General features: G+C 39.4%; 1 protein-coding gene across 1 annotated transcript in view; it reads right to left on the bottom strand.

The window, feature by feature from the left end:
• ABCC4 (ATP binding cassette subfamily C member 4 (PEL blood group)) overlaps positions 1 to 17,857 on the bottom strand; it is a 225,654-nt gene that overhangs the window by 46,101 nt on the left and 161,696 nt on the right. The window contains 7 exon segments of the mRNA XM_005305004.4: positions 278 to 433; positions 8,603 to 8,794; positions 9,689 to 9,789; positions 11,181 to 11,291; positions 13,001 to 13,022; positions 13,024 to 13,121; positions 13,778 to 13,928. Coding sequence (XP_005305061.1) covers positions 278 to 433; positions 8,603 to 8,794; positions 9,689 to 9,789; positions 11,181 to 11,291; positions 13,001 to 13,022; positions 13,024 to 13,121; positions 13,778 to 13,928 — 831 coding nt within the window.

The following is a 17,857-nucleotide window of genomic DNA, read 5'->3' as shown; positions in this document are numbered from 1 at the left end:
CACACAAAATAATTGGTTGACGTGACAGAAATCCATAGATAATGAAGTTATTAAAAAAGCCGTGATTATTTCAGCTCCATTCTAAGGTTACAGTGGGAGAACAGGGAAACTTATATTTACAAAATGGACAAGGATGAAATTCAGGGATCTAGGAGTAGTGCAAACAACAGAGAGGGGAAAAAGAAAAAATGATTATAAAAATGATCTTGACAGAGTTCTTTGAAATGTTACAGCCCTAAAATGAAAATGCATGTGGAGGACAAAGTCAGCTTCATACCTGAGGTATGATTGAAATTTTCTTCCGCAAGTCATGAAGTCCCAGTTCTGATGTTAAGTACTTATCAATCCAAATTCGTCCTTTGGGTTCAGCCAAACGAAAGAGGGCTGCTATCAAAGAGCTCTTTCCAGCTCCTGTTCTTCCCACAATTCCAACCTGCAAAACCAACCAAGCCAGTATGATTAACCCTAGTAGCTTCCAACAAAGTATTTGTAATACTCTTCCATTCATGTAAACTGAGATTTATTAAAAGGCAAGGCAACAAGTAAATTCCTTAAAAATGGTTGTTGTTTTTTAAAAGGAAAACTCTAAGAAGAACAACACCCTGGAGTCGGATGGGATTTGAAGCTTCAAGAATTTTCTAAATCATCTCATTTAAAGGTGAAATGAATGTTTTCTTAACAAAAGGCCTCCCTTAATATGAGCTGCTGAATGCCTAAATGAGAGGCAATGTGGCCAAGTGGATAGAGCACCGGACTGGTACTTAGGAGTCCTGCGTTTCATTTTCAGCTCTGCCATTAGCCTGTTGGGTGACCTTGCACTAGTCACGTCACCTCCCTGTGCCTCAATTTCTCCATCTGCAAAAAGGGAACAATGACACTAACACTTCTTTGTAAAGCACTTTGAGCTCCACCATTAATAGTATTAAACAAGCATTACTAACAACACTTGAGACAATTTTGAGTCAGATTCTGATGACCTTACTCAAGTTGAATAGTATCTAATTCAGAGGTCGGCAACCTTTCAGAAGTGGTGTGCCGAGTCTTCATTTATTCACTCTAATTTAAGGTTTCGCATGCCAGTAATACATTTTAATGTTTTTAGAAGGTCTCTTTCTATGTCTATAATATAGAACTAAACTATTGTTGTATGTAAAGTAAATAAGGTTTTTAAAATCTTTAAGAAGCTTAATTTAAAATTAAATTAAAATGCAGAGCCCCCCGGACCGGTGGCCAGGACCCAGGCAGTGTGAGTGCCACTGAAAATCAGCTCGCGTGCTGCCTTTGGCACACGTGCCATAGGTTGCTTACCCCTGATCAAACTCAATGAGGAGCCATAATAGAGTCAACAATAGGGCTACAAAAAGTATCTGAGCAAAGGGCATGGAGAGATGGTCCTAATGTTTGCCATAAGGAGCTGCAGTAAAGAAGAAACTAATATTGGCTGGGGCAGTGGATTCCTTTTATAGCCTAGCTTTGAAAGTTCAGATCCTTGCAGGGGACAGAGATGCTGCTTTTCTCAAAGCTCTGAATACCAGAGCCACATATCTCATAAGCAGGGATCTCGAAGAAGACATTTGAGGGAATTAAGAAATCTAGTTAAGCACAATAAGTGGAAGGAGGCTGACCAATTATAGAATATACTATAATGCACAACACAGTCTAAAAATCCTCTAAGAAAAGAGGAATTCACAAAAAGCAAATCCGCCAATATGGCTTCACAAGGAGCCGCTCAAAGAACAGAGGATTAAAAAACCATACTGGCAACAACAACAAAAATGGACAAGCAACCCAACTAATACATTCACAGAAAATGCAGGGAAAATGTAAAATAAGGAAATGCTAAGAAGCCTAATGGTATGGAATTAAAAAATCTTTTACAAATATATCAAATGAAAAAAAAACACACTTAGGGAGATTGTATGTCTATTAATAAATGAAGAAAGGGGCAAAATTAATGCTGACTAAATATGACTCAGATAGTGAACTCCTTTTTGCAAAAGCCTGTCTTCATCAAGAAGCAGGTAAGGATTACTTAGAAAAATGGAATGTACACCCAATCAACTGTCTCACAGAGTGCAGCTTGGGATAACTCTCTCTATAGATCTGCTCTGGCAGAACCTGTTACAATAGAACCTCAGCGTTATGAACACCAGTTACAAACTGACCAGTCAACACAAACCTCAATTGGAATCAGAAGTACACAATCAGGCAGCAGAGACCAAAAAAAAAAAAACCACGCAAATACAGTACAGTACAGTACTGTGCTAAACTAAATTACTTAAAACTACTTAAAAAAAAAAGGGAAAGTTTAAAAAAAAAGATTTGACAAAGCAAGGAAACTGTTTCTGTGCTTGTTTCATTTAAATTAAGATGTTTAAAAGCACCATTTTTTTCTGCATAGTAAAGTTTCAAAGCTATATTAAGTCAATGTTCAGTTGTAAACTTTTGAAAGAACAACCATAACATTTTCTTCAGAGTTACGAACAAGTCAGAGTTACAAACAACCTCACTTCTCAAAGTGTTCGCAACTCTGAGGTTCTAGGTATATATTACATTCAGTTCTAGGCACCACATTTCCAGAGAGATATTGGCAAACACTGGAGGGATTTCAGAGAGGAGCAAGAAAAATTACCATGGACTGGAGATACTGATTTATGAGGGAAGACAAAAGAGTTAAATTTGCACAGCAGTGGTTCTCAACCAGGGGTAAGGAGATGTCTTCCAGGGGGTAAATCAACTCATCTAGATATCTGCCTAGTTTTACAACAGGCTACATAAAAAGCACTAGCGAAGTCAGTACAAACTAAAATTTCATACAGATAATGGCTTGTTTATACTGCTCTATATACAGGATACACTGAAATGTAATTATAATATTTGTATCCCAATTGATTTATTTTATAATTATATGGTAAAAATGAGAAAGTAAGCAATTTTTCAGTAATAGTGGGCTGTGACACTTTTGTATTTTTATGTCTGATTTTGTAAGCAAGTCGTTTTTAAGTGAGGTGAAACTTGGGGTACACCCAAGACAAATCAGACTTGTAAAAGGGGTACAGTAGTCTGAAAAGGTTGAGAACCACTGATGTACACTATAGCATGGCTAAGTGATTAAGAAGGCACATGACAACAGAAGAATATTTGAAAAGTACAAACACCAAACAAAATTGGGCAATTATGTAGCGTGATACACAGAGATACTGAAATGATATTAAGGAAAGGAAAACTTAAGGTGAATATCAGGAAAAAATTTGTAACACAGAATTTAAGATATGGAATAGGCTCCCAAGCAAAGTGGCAGAACCTGCATTTAAAAAAAAAAAAAAACACCCTAGACTAAGCACAAGAAAATATACTGGAAGAAGCAACTTGGAAGACGGACTGGATAACCTAAAAGGTCTTTTCTACCTCTAACTTTTCCAATTCTACGATTTTACTGAATAACTGATTCACGTAGGTGTGTACAATCACTAAGTACACCTCTACCCCGATATAACACGAATTTGGATATAATGCGGTAAAGCAGTGCTCCGGGGGGGGGGGGGGGGGGCGGGGCTGCGCACTCCGGTGGATCAAAGCAAGTTTCACCTATATCGCGGTAAGATTTTTTGGCTCCCGAGGACAGCGTTATATCGGGGTAGAGGTGTACTATGTAAGTGCTAATAATTATTTTACTGTTACCTAAAATACAGCTTAGTTTTAGCAAATCTGTTTAAAGGAATGGTATAAAAGTAAAAGGAAAAAAATAATTGAAATAATGAGAAATATTTCTGAAGAAACTCTACTAAAGCTCCTCTTCCTTCAAAAAGATAAATCAGAAAGAAAAAGCTATATGGGGAACACACATAAAGTGTTTTAAAAAGAAAGAGTTCAAAAGCATTTCTTTTGAAAACCTTATTGATATACACTACTGTATTAACAACATGAAGAAAAACATTATCAAAAATAAAGTAACTCTTAAAATGAAAATGAAGCTGCTTGTATATTGTCAATATCTCTCTTTCAGGCAGGCATCAAATGAAAGCATTGCATTTTTCAGTGTTTGACCAAAAATACAAATGGATTTCTCTAAATTGACTACATGCTGCTAAAATCAGCATGAATTTGAACTGGCTCTCAGTAAACAGGATTTTATTCCCTGTTATAAATCATGTTATTCAAAAGGCACATTATTTTTCCATATACAGATCATAATCAAATCTATCCTGCAAAGCTGAAACCAGGCAGGCAGGCCCTTGTGCAGCCCTACTGAAGCCAATGGCTACCTCCATACACAAAAGGGTATATCAGCAGGATTGGGTCCCTGATTACTAAACACAACTCAGATTTAGGTCATCCAGACAAAGAAAATAATTTATGTTTAGCAAATGTATGAACCGACATGTGTTAATGTGTTTTTAAACACTACTTACCATCTAGCTTTGACAAAGACAGCTGTGTTGTGTTTAAAATCCACCACTATTTTTGGCCTGGTCTACTTTTAAAACGTATACCATAAAAACATAAAAACTTAAGAACGGCCATACTGGGTCAGACCAATGGTCCATCGAGCCCAGTATCCTGTCTTCTGAAAGTGGCCAATGCCAGGTACTTCAGAGCAATTAACAGAACAGGGCATCCATTCCTTATCATCCGGTCCCAGCTTCTGGAAGTCAAGAGACTTAGGAACATCCAGAGCATGGGGTTGTCTCCCTGACCATCTTGGATAACAGCCACTGATGGGTTTATCCTCTATGACGGGGTGGCCAAAGTTACTGACACTCAGATGCATATGATAATCTTCAGAAGTTCAAGAGCTAGGTGCAGCTGTCAAGGTTCGGGGCATCAGCCCCACAGCAGGGTGGTGGGGCTTGCCTGCCAGGACTCAGGGAACTTGCCAGGGCTTCAGCCCCATGGGAGGCACCTGCCAGGGCTCGGGGCTTCAGCCCCACTCCTGCTGAAGGATCTTGCAGGGATTTCACTTTTGGCACTGTACCTTTTAATTTTTGTTTAACTAACTTCCTCACTTTTGTCTAGTTCCCCTTTCTGAAATTAAATGCTACAATGGTGGACTGCTTTGGTGTTTTCCCCACAGCAGAGATGTTAAATTTTATTATGTTATGGTCAGTATTATTAATCGGTTCAGCTATATTCACCTCTTGGACCAGATCCTGTGCTCCACTTAGGACTAAATCAAGAATTGCCTCTCCTCTGGTGGGTTCCAGGACTAGCTGCGCCACGAAGCTTCCATAGTGTAGACGTAGTCTTCATCTACATTAGTTGCTATGTGTTGTTTGAGGCCTTAGAGGACAGTGAGAAAATACTTTGGCCTATTCTGTATTTAAACCTTAAGCCAGGTAGACTGAAAAATCCTGTGCATCGTAGCTATGTCAACCTAACCCCCATTGTAGAGGCAGCCAGATTGATGTTGATAGAAGAATGCTTTCATTGACCTAGCAACCATCGCTCAGGGAGATGGCATTCCTACAGTGACGGAAAAAACCCTTCCATCACTGTCATCTGCGTCTACACTATGGGATTGCAGTAACATAGCTTTGGTGCCATAGCTGTACCACAGTAACTCCTGTAGCATAGACAAGGCCTGAAATGTTAGCAACTTCTAGGTTTTCAAGAAATGTTTCCCTTTTACTAAAATCCAGGGAACCGGGGCAGATACCTGGAAACCTATTATTTTACACATTATAGTGGTGATGGCCTACTGTCATACCATGTGATACATTATCAAAAACAGTAGCTTCTAAAAAGGAAACCAATCTCTCTCCAGAGCTGCAAGAGTTTCAAACTGGGCAAACTTACTTTAGGATGACAAACCCACAGCACAATCACTCAGATCAAAAAAGCAACAAGCGTTTAGCCACTGTCTGGGTACCTCTCTTATTTCTGTTCTTTTATTTTATTTCTGTTTCTTGCCATGAAATTTAAATCTTCTTATTCACTATTACACTAGAGTGGCTTATTATAACTTCTACAGAGCTGCCCCAAAGGCAAGAAAAGTACAGAGAAGATAAACAGCTTTTTTACTACACTTTGTAAACTCCTTGCCCTCAACTCCCACTTACCTTTCTCCATGAAATTATCTTTGAACAGGATAGAAGGGCTGAATTCTTGTAACATGCTTGTTATTAAAATGATTCACTTGAGGAATGGCATGGTGGTTGGGGCTGAATGGAAGTGTGTGTTACAAATTAAGCCAGGGCAACGATTGTATAGAACTGAGCCAACCTCCCAGGGAAGATTTCTTAATCAAAAAACGTATATCTGCATTTGAAATGTGGCAAAACACGAATTAACACTGCAGGGCTCTAATTTCATTTGGTCTATGGGGGAAACTTGCCCTATCACACTCTTTCAATTGAGATGGTTTCAAAATTGGGATGATGGGGCAAAGGGAGAAGAGTCAAAAGTTTTCAGAGTGAGGGTTTTTATTTCTGTGTTTCTTTTGGCTAACAATCTCATTAATGCTGATAGTTAATTGGATAAGTTGCCAAAAGGAACTGAAGTAAAATCCCCACAATCCTAAAATTATGAAATTGACTTTTTTCCCCCTTATCTCTCCTTCTCCCCCATCCTGGGATTATGTGTGTGTGTGCGTGTGCACCCTCCTTTATTTTTTATTGTCACTGTCCACCTTTTGTGTTACCTCTCCCTGCCCCTTTTGTGTTTCCTTTAGTGGATCCTCAGTGTCCCTTTGTACAACTCTACTTATCTCCCCTCTTTCCCATCCATACTTAGCTTCCTAATAGTTTAGCTTCTCAAGACGAATGCTGATGGAAAAGGTATTAAACTTGTATCTAAACTGGGGGAAAGGTCACATGCAGTTAGCTTTAACTAACAAATTAGTTAAACTCAATCCATCCTTGACCTTTTTTCCCCTAATGGATACAAACTGTTGGAATCATTAGAGCAGCTTTGTCTTCTCAGTGGCAGAGACAGAAAATGCTCTCAAGCAAAGTGTGATGCTCCTATTTCTTTGTAGTTAATAAGAGTATTGCGTTCATAAGGTGGCTAACAGTTTAGCACAGTGGTTCTCAAACTTTTGTACTGGTGACCCCTTTCACATAGCAAGCCTCTGTGTGCGACCCCCCCCTTATAAATTAAAAACACTTTTTTACATATTTAACACCATTATAAATGCTGGAGGCAAAGCGGGGTTTGGGGTGGAGGCTGATAGCTCACGACACGCCATGTAATAACCTCATGATCCCCTGAAGAGTCCCAACCCCGAGTTTGAGAACCCCTGGTTTAGCATGCCCTTAATTATTCATTTCCTTGCTTTTAAATTCTGGGCTTTGTAAACGACGTCTGGCATGCATATTGTTTTCTCTTAGTGACCTTAGTTGCATTTTGAAATAAAAGCCATGATCATGCAATCAGATCTGTGCAAGAGGATCCATTCACCTGGGCTGAGTCCCACTGAAGTCACCAAGCCTCTGCACATGCACAAGGATTCAGATCTGCCCACATGGATCCAATCACAGGACCAAGGTCTGCGTTTGTTTTATTATAACTATTTGTATTCTGTAGCACCTAAAGGCCCGAGCCCTACTGGGATAGGCACTTTACAAACATATAACAAAGAGAAAGTCCCTGCCCTGAAGAGCATACAATCTAAGTGGTGTTTGTTCTTGGAGTTTATGCAATAGGCAATCACAAATTCCCTAGTTTCCCAAGTTCTTAAGTAGGTTATTTACTCGTAACCACGCATATTACCAAACATTACTGCATGACTTATAGTAAGTAAACATGCTTTATCCTTTAGTAAATATGAGTACTATAATTACTTTTTTTTTTTTTTTTTTTTTTAAATACAGGCCTCATTTTCTAAGGATAGTATATTTCAGGGGTGGCCAAACTTACTGACCCTTTGAGCTGCACACGACAATCTTCAGAAGTTCAAGAGCTGGGGCGCGCCTGCTGGAGCTCAGGGCTTCAGCCTGGCAGGGAGTGGGGTCTTGGGGCTTCAGCCCTGCGGGAAGTGCCTGCCAGGGCTCGGGGCCCCCTTCCTGCTGGCAGAAGCCACAGGCGATGCATGGGGGGGGGTCACATGGGGTCACGTGCCTCCCCCCCTGATTTTTGCTAGGGTTATCTGGCCTCCACTCGGTCAGTTCCTGGAGCCAGCAAGCTGGAAGTTGCAGCCATTCGGAGAGGCAGTGGCAAGCAGCAGGGAGCAGCAGGGAGAGCCGCTGCTTTTGCTGCTGCCTCTTCCTGCAGAGCTAACATGGGGGAGCTGCAGGAAGGGGCCACTGAGGGGGCATACCTGGGGGTGAGACTCAAACTGTTTAAACCTTTAAATTGTGCCCCCCACTCTCAGCAGGCACCAGTCGTCTCTGGCAGAAGCCCCTAGCCCTACCACCCCACTGCAGGGCAGACGCCCTGAGCGTTCCACCCCAGTCTGATAGGCAGAGAATGGAGGGGTATAGGGGACTCCACAAGCCGCATTTTAACTATAAAAGAGATGCATGCAGCTCACAAGCCACAGTTTGGCCACCCTGGTATATTTTATAGCACTGTATAGAGTTGAAAAAAAAAAAAAAAAAAGACCATAAGGTATTACCTCCTTAACGAAAATTGTGTCTATTTGAAGTAAGCATGCAATGCATACCTTTTCTTTTGATTTAATTAGAACAGACAAGTGCCTCAACGCCAAGGGTCCATCTAAGCTGTAAGTGAAGTTAACATTTTCAAAGGCTATCACTCCTTGGCTTGGCCATTCAGCTGGTGGACGTTTGTTGGACTCCCAAGGAGCTTCCTTTTCAAGTTCTGTGTATTCCATTACTCTTTCTACTGAGATCATCTAGAAAAAAGTCACACAAGCAATAAACTCAAACTCTTTTATATTTTGGGTAACATTCTGATTATAAAAAAAGCTACAAAATGACACCAGAAATTTTCTTTCAATCATATGGGGGGTGGGGGAGAGGACGAATCATGGTACTGTCCTATTTTTATTAAATAGAAATGCAAGTCTTACCTCCTAACATAAGTCCCGATCCAGCATAACATTTAAGCATGTACTTAATTTTAAAGCATGTTAATTGAGTCAATGTAAGCATTAATTTGAGGACAATGGGATTACTCACATCCTTTGCAGGACTGGAGCCTTATTTTCTACATGATAGGTTGTCTTTCTCCTGGGCATCTATGGGAGTAGTACTAGAGATCAGACTTACATCTGAGCTACAGGAAGACCCAGCCTATTAGTAATATCATTGATAAGTTTATCATTTTTGTGTGTATTGAGCCACCACCATCTCTGGGGTTTCACCAATGAGCTTGTCCCCTGCAGCTCTGGCTAAGGTTATTATGTGCTTGGAATGAATATCTGTAATTCATCAGCAGAGCCAAATCAGTATACTGGTTACTACAGTATTGGCTGGATAGCTAGCAGATTTTTTTTTCATATCCATGGACATACAAATATCAAAGAGACAGCAAGATTTATTGATAACTGAGATTTTACGGGATTCTAAATGGAAAAGACTAACTAACGGAACTAACCCCTCCCCAAATTTGAGACACTTGGGGGCTGCCTCTCTCTTCCTGCAAATATGGGAGGCAGTTCAGTTTTGGCAATGCGGTACAGGGTCTTTAAAATTCCATTAATGCAAAGATAACACTTCAAATGTATTTCATGTCACTTAACAGCAAAGAGATGTGAAAAATATGAAGTTGAGCAAATTAATATTACCAGATTTTCAACTTCAGCACTTTGCCTAACTCCCCACTGGAACATTCCCATGAGTGTGATTGCATAGGACAATGCCAAGCCAACCTGTCCTGCATCCAGAGCTGTAGGGCGAGGAGGAGAAAAATCACATCTATATAATTACACAAAACTCTACTTGTCTTTCAAACTAATATGCCATTGAAGTGGTAGAGCCAGATTGACTCTCAGTCACACCAGTTTAAATAGTAGCTCTGTGGAAAAGGTCTATCTAGTCACATTACTTTTGTAAGCTTTCTAAAACTATATTCGTGTTTGAAAATAAGGTCCTGGTTCTCCACTGCCAGGCACCTTGTCTTTAACAACAACAACAAAAAAGCCCAGAATCAACTAATCTCTTAAGCACAAGTTTAGGGTCATCGCTATTCAGTTAAGCAATTGAGAATCTTTCAATTAATTTCAAAGGGAGTTGGCTCAGGCTACTAAACCTGTGCACGGTGAGCATAAAATGCTACTAAAACACATTGCTAGCATTTACACAAACTATGTACTGGTATAAATGGGTGCAAAGCACTGTAAGAGCAGACAAGAAGTTTTTGAAGGGCAAACTTCTGCTCATGCTACTCACATGGACAGACTCATTACACTCAATGAGTCAGCTCTTGTGAATAAACTAAACAGGATTTGGTCCTAATATGGGACCCAATTCTCCTCTCACTATAGCCATTTTACATCAGCATAACTCCATTGACTTCACAAAAGCTACTCCTTATACTGATTGGAGAGACAAATCAAGCCCAGCGTTTTGATTTGTCTTCAAGTCTAGTAACTTGAAACCTATCTGGAAATCTTCTCTATAATGCAATGTATATAGGTCTATATATATTATCTTAAAGGAAAAATAAAGGAAACCAAGAACAGCAAATTAGCACCCAAATTTCATGTCCAAGATAATTACTTCCTTTGTATTTTAGAAGACTATCTAGTTTTAGAACATCTACCATAATTACGTTTTGGGATGATCATATAAAACAACAGCATGAGAATGACAATGAATATAAAGCTTTTTATAATGCAATCTCCCTTTCTGGGATTGGCCTCTCCCTGAACCCAAGACATTTGAGCTGCATCCCTGAATGTTCAGCCTGCTCTGTTTGGCCGAGTCTGCCGCGACAAGAAGGGAAACAAATGTTGTTGTCCCAAAGACAGCTTTAAAAGCTAGTATTTCAACAGTAAAGGCAAGATTGTAGAATTGCAAGCTTTTCTGCAACACTCGGGGGAGATAATTTGGAGGAAGGATGTTAGGTTCATGGCCAAGCCCTTGAGCCCAGAGAAGTCTGAACTGTCTCCAGTACTTACAGGAATGTCTTGGACTGAGGAACAGACCAGGAACTAGAAAGAAACATTTTACTTAATTGCAATCCTTAAACAATTAGAGAAAGTAAACTCTGAAAAAGAATACGGTGTTGCTATAAATTGTAATTATAGCATTAACATTCCTAGCACCTGTACTTACTGTTTGCGAGAAACAGGGAACCAAAGGCAACCACTATAACAAAGATGGCACAGATGGCATCCAGCCTCACAGCAAACCATCGGGAGGTAGTCAAAAACAGAAACCAAGCCTCTAAAAAGTTTTTTAAAAGTCATAATAAGAACAATAAGTTATTGGGAAAAAATAAGCTCTATATTGACTCCCATAAGACACAAAATCAGCATGGACTAATTCTATAAGCTGCAAAAATATCATTCTCTTGGAGAGAGTTTGCATGTGTTGATGATGCCCTATTTTCCTAGTTAGTGCTGGCCAGCTTTCAGGTTTTCACACTGTTTAACACAGCTGAGACTAGTATATCAAACAGGAGTCGAAACAGAAATAAAAGATGCTAGCCCCTGATTCACAGCCCACTGAAGCCAACAAAAAGAGTCTAATTGACTTCAATGGACTTTGGATCAGATGCCTAGTACGCTACGTAAAATACCGTTGCAATTTTCTTTCATATAACATTTAGATAAAGTATATCCCAATATGCTTCACAGAATTGAGTATTACTGGACAGTGGAGGTTACTTGATATAAATCACAGAAGAAAGCAGCATAGTCTGTATAATGAACATTAAAGTATTCAAATTTAGGGCCAATAACAGAAGTCAAATAGGCATAAGGTAGAATTCTGTTTTGCTTTGTAATCTGGACCTGTTCATATAAAATGTATTTCCATATAGCCAAATTCAAAGTTACATGTCTTGGAAAAAGGAATGCAGGCCATATCTACAGACTGGGGGCCTGTGTTCCGGAAAAACCGTGACTCTGAAAAGGATTTAGGTGTCATAGTGGTCAAGCAATTTAACATGAGCTTTCAGTGCAATGCTGTGGCACAAAGGGCTATGCGCTCCTTGGATGTATAAGCAGAGCAGTAGTAAGTAGAAACAGGGAGGCAATTTTACTTCTGTGTATAAGGCATTGGCAAGACTGATACTGAATACTATGTAAAGTTCAGGAGTCCACATTTTCAAAATATATTAAAAAACTGGAGGTGCAGAAAAAAGTCACAAATTATTTGGAGTTCTGGAGAAAATGCCTTGCAGCAAGAGACTATCAGCTCCCCACATTCCCCCTCTTAGGTTGTGGAAGCGCTCCCGTTGAGATACGCACCACCAACCCAAGGAGAGTAGTGTGGACATGCACCATGGCAGTACTTACTGCAGTGGCTGTACATAGGGCGATTTAATTTTTTAGTGTAGACACATCCTTAGTGTTCCACCTGAATAATATTAAATATTGCTAAATATAACTTGTTTTGCCTTAAATATTATGCAATATGGGAACTTGGTGGAAAATGATACTTTAAATATACTTATTGGGTATACACCTCTACCCCGATATAACGCGACCCGATACAACACGACCCGATATAACACGAATTCGGATATAACATGGTAAAGCAGTGCTCTGGGGGGGGGGGGGGGGGCTGCGCACTCTGATGGATCAAAGCAAGTTCGATATAACGCAGTTTCACCGCGGTAAGAGTTTTTGGCTCCCGAGGACAGCATTATATCAGGATAGAGGTGTACTTTAAAATGTTTATCTTAAATATTGTTATGATGCATGCTTGGATCTCTCAAATTATTCTAGAGTCCAAAGTGTATTCTACAAATCCAGAAAGAAAGAAGAAACATTATGAAATCTACTAATGGGGAGATTTTGCACTAAAGAGAGATGTATTAAAATCAGCATGAGCTGTGCATGTATGCTGATCACGTGTATCTGAGGGGAGAAAATTATTTCCTTTGAAAGAGCTACATACTTAGCTGTCCATGTCTATTCATGACAAACCTGAGTGAAGATCTTGGTGAGCAATCAAATAATTCTTGGAATCTTTGCTCTGCTTTGAAAGCACGAATCGTCCAAAGTCCCTGGAGAGACGTTGACAAGTGGGAGAATACTGGACTTCGTGCTGTAAAGTAAAAAAGACTAATTTATGGTAGCTGAAGGGCAGTGTTGGTAATTTTTTGCACTATGTTAATCTTTAATCCTACTTCTCTGTTTACTGAATCACATCTTTTAGGATAAACCTACTGTCCTGTTACTCAATTACACCCACTTGGATGGCAAAATGGATTAATATAATGAAAACTTTTTTTTGTGTCAAACAGTTATCATCATCCATGGCTTCTTCCTTTGTTTCTTTCACTAATCAGATAATGCACACCAACTTTTTTTTTTAAATTCAAGATGCTCAAGACTCAGACTCCGCTATTTAATACTATAGTCAATTTGAAATACAGAGATAATCATGAAGGTCATACTGGGTCAAAACCTACATTATTATGTGCAATTAGCCCAATAAGGCCAAGATCCAGCAAATCACTTAAATATGTCCATAACTTTAAATATATGAGTAGTCCATTTAATTTCAAAGACATTAATTGTGGGCTTAAGCCTGGGGTTAAGCAAGTGTTGAAGGATTTTGCTGGTTTGAGACCCAAGACAACAAGCAAATAATCTGTAAAACTAGAGCAAAAATTCCCGATTAATTAATTGATTGCAGAATTTTAGCATCTCATATAATTGTTGCTCAGACTTAAAATCAGCTCTATCCAAGCAACATACTTGTGGACTCCAGACGTTTAATATCTCTCGCTGTGTCTAAGAAATACCGTCGAAGAAAAATGAAAAGAATACAAAGTGGAACTAAAGGGATGAGTATCCAAGGAATCACTGCCACAGCCACAGCTACCACGCCAAAAATCTGTAGGAGAGTCTGCAACAACATAGGCAAGAGAAAACATTACTTCCTTACCCAGAAGGATTTCACTTAAAACAAGCTCAAAAACTATTTCACATCATTAAAAGGTTAAATATTCAGACATAAAGACGACACTCCAATTAAAAGGATAAACAACAACTTTCGTATAATAGCTAGATCACTATTATTTTCACATTACATTTATAAGATTTAATGTTTTTAATATTTCAGATTAATTGTAAAATTTACTCTATTTTCTGCATGATTTGTTCTGCCAGTCTAATGGAAGCTGCTACAACCAACTTGACCCAACATGAAACGCTTGCTTTCATGGTGTTGATCCATTTCCTGTGATCCTGCAAATAACTAACAGTGAACCTGATTTACAAAATGGACAAGTTCAAGATATGTGATAGTTAATTGCTCTGAAGCCATTCAGAGAACCATATAGATGTATCTGCTAGCTCAGGTGAAAGGTTGAATTGAGCTTTGACAGAAACTCAGGTGTTGTTCTTTGAACCACCTTACCCAGCATAAACTGAAGATCCAACTGCCTGACAGTATGTTAAAGTTTGAATTTTCTATGCCTATGTAATTAATCTGACAATAGGAAAAGTAACTTCTACAGTGAAGAACAACATGGAACACTGCCAAGAGAGGTTTCCAAAGAAACCAGTGTACCAGGTTAAGAATCCAGGAAGAAACAGGAGACTGAACAGCTGGGCTAAACCTGAAGCTTACCTATAGAAATCTGGAGATACTAGAGTGAGAAGGTTAATTGTCTAGGGTGTGGAAATCCTCAGGGCAGTTAGTGCTCCCATATGTACCCAATGGTAGGTAACATAAGCCTTTATGACATGCAGATAGCTGAAATTCCAGGTTTATGTTAAATTCCTGCACAGTGTTAATTATTACTTCTTGGAAATTACACTGTTAGAAAACTGTTCTCCATACGCCGTACTAGCTCCTAGATGTGTAATCCCTTTGGGTTTATCAACTTTTGTGTGTAACTAAATTCCAGCTGAATTCTACTGCTGCTTGATCTCCAGATGTCAATGGAAATGTGGGACTCCCTTTGGCCTTGAGAAAGCAAGACTTGTTGGCAGGAAAGCGTCAATCCTTATATTTTTAAAGGTATTTGGAAAAGTTTAATGAAATATCAGATATGGATGACCTAATGGATAAACTGAATTACCTGGATTTTCATAATATTTTCCATTAAGTTGCCTATGAAGCAGGAAGCATTCCCATCTTACTTCTAATAAAAGTCCACACATATTGAATAAAGTCAAACTTGCCCCCTCATGGTGGCTGTGTTATTTTTGAGTTACCAATAGAGTCAATCAGCATAAACCTCAGTGGAACCTCTCCCCTTACGCCTATATCTTCTTAGGGTTTCTTACAGGACCTTCCTGTCTGAACATTAATTTCCCCTATACTCATGTAAGGGTCCTACACACACATTTCTGTTGTATCTTGGTGGCACAATGAATCAACAGAATTTACTTATCAGCTTTATGCAAGATTCCAATTCCTCTTAACAGGATGGATCAACAAAAGAACCCTGCATCCCAATGCAAGATCATGCACTTTGCCACCCTGTTACAGTGCCTCATAAAAGACTAGTAAGAAAAATAACTAAAGGGTAAGAGATAAAGTTGTGCTTTGAACTATATACAGGTTCAACAATAGGAAACAGTTATTGTAGCCCACTATTCATCAGAGTTAAAATAAGTTAATAGGGGAATTCTCATTTCATTTTCACTGTGGCTCCTGGGCAAGTGGAAGGACCCATAAAGACTCCAGCTCCTCTAAAACCCCCTTCCAGATCACTGAAAATGAAAATATGAATTTCTCCAGTGTACCATTCCCTCCAGAGTCAGCTGTCCCTATCCTAGCCAGCTCTAAGGGCACCTCCTTGCCTACCTCTGCCCTCAACTGGAACCACAATGCCTAAAAGAAATCCTGTAACCTTGACTGCAAGCTGCCTCGGGGCCAAGTACTGGGAGATGTGGGTCTGTCCCAGGAGCAGGCATGGAGGGCAGAGCGCAGCAGGCAGGGAGGGTCGGGTTGGTCAGTCATCCCCCCCGTGCGAGAGAGTCGTACGGGAGTGTGTGTCACCTCTCCTTATGTGTGTCACTCCTCCCTGTGTAAACCCTAAAGCCTTAAAGATAAGAAGGTAAATAAAAATAATCCAACTACGCAGTATTTCTTTTTAACGGGTTTGTATGTTTTTGAATGTTTGTAGTGCATAGTTCTGATTGACTGCCATTGAACTTGCTTGAATATGAGTAATTTTACCAGGTGTCCCGTATTCAGCATAGGGAAATATGGTCACCCGAGTAGGTTCTAACTTCAATAATGCACAGGGAATCCAACTCCAGAGTGGGGATCTATTACTGTATTCTTGCCTTTGAGAAGTACAGATAATATCTGAATGGGTAATAAAAGAAACTACCTTAACAACACTGCAGATAAACTATCCTTTTAGAGTTTATTTTTGACAAATTGAGGACATATATACACACACACACACACACACACACACACACACACACACACACACACACACACACTTTCCACAGTTGATGGCAGATAACAAAACTGGAACCAAAAACCCAGCCCTCTACCTCTTGAGCTATGGAAAACTCTTTTAGCTATGAGTAAGTTATAGGCAGTTACAGTTATGGAAGCAGACATAAGGAAACAGTTACTAAGCCAGTGTATTTCTTATTGGTAGCCTAACATTTGTTATCAGCAATGAGGACCTAAAATAATCCATTTAACAGGACACAAATGACTTGCAAATAAAGAAAGGTCTATTTGTTTAAAGGACTGTGCTGTATTTCAAAGCCCACTAAAAAATAAAGAGTTGGGGAACAGAGGATGGAAGTGAACACAGTGGTATAGAATATTAGCTGTCCACAATAATGCAGGAATAGCTGTTGTCTAGAAAGTGAAAGTTCTTTTTTCCGCCCCTAATTTTCTCCTATTTTCAGAACTAGAGAAAATAATCCAAGTGAACTAAGTAAAAAGTGCTATTAAATGAATACCAAAAGATAGCCATGCTTCCCAAAGCAAGAAATGTATAACTTGGATAATTTTCTCACATCTTAGCTCATAGAGCTGAGAAGCAAGAAGTCCCTGAAAAGTGCCCTCCTCTTTCAATATACTAGATGACCCAAGCTGCAGCCATTATTTTAGGGCCAACTTAACAAAAACCTATTTCCATAGCCTTGGACAAACTGCACAAAGATGCTGCTATATTGCTGATGTTGTTAAAATGTGGAAAGCATGTCAAGAAACATTGAAGAAAGAAATACCCAACAACAAAGTTAAATTGCAGGCAGTAAAGAAGTAGATGGATCAGGCACTTACTCCACCTCATTTTCTTGCCAATATTCCCAACCCAAAGTACTGGGGTAGGGTAGATGATGTCTAACTGCTGAAGGAGATGATGCCACTATGACATGAGCATCTAATAATCACCCATTAATTATGCTAACTACAATGACTTTCAGGTTTGGAGGTGAACCATTCAAGCAGTACATGTTTACTGATGATCTTTTAAAGAAAGTCACTAGCTAAGCACCTGGAACCAGAGCCTGTTGAAGAGCTACAACTGCTTTTGACAACACTAGCCTCTTCTGCAGGCACAGAAAGAGTATTTTCTTCATTTGGACTAATACATTCAAAGTTGAGAAGTCAATTAGGAGTTGAAAAAGCAGGAAAACTTGTCTTGTCTCCTCCAGTCTATGAATAAAAACAAGGAGGGAGGGGATGAGATTCCCTAGTTTTAAAAGTTTGAAGGACAGTCTAAGTAACATAATAGACTGTCTCATTTTCAAGAGATTTGGGCCAGGTCTACATTATAAACTTACATTGGTATAACTACATCGCTCAGGGGTGTGAAAAATCCCCCCCCCCCCCCCCGAATGACACAG

The sequence above is a fragment of the Chrysemys picta genome, chromosome 1 (genome assembly GCF_011386835.1).
Source record: "Chrysemys picta bellii isolate R12L10 chromosome 1, ASM1138683v2, whole genome shotgun sequence".
NCBI classification, from domain to species: domain Eukaryota; kingdom Metazoa; phylum Chordata; order Testudines; family Emydidae; genus Chrysemys; species Chrysemys picta.
The sequence above is the reverse complement of the archived record's forward strand: the minus strand, read 5'-3'. Positions and strand labels throughout refer to the sequence as shown.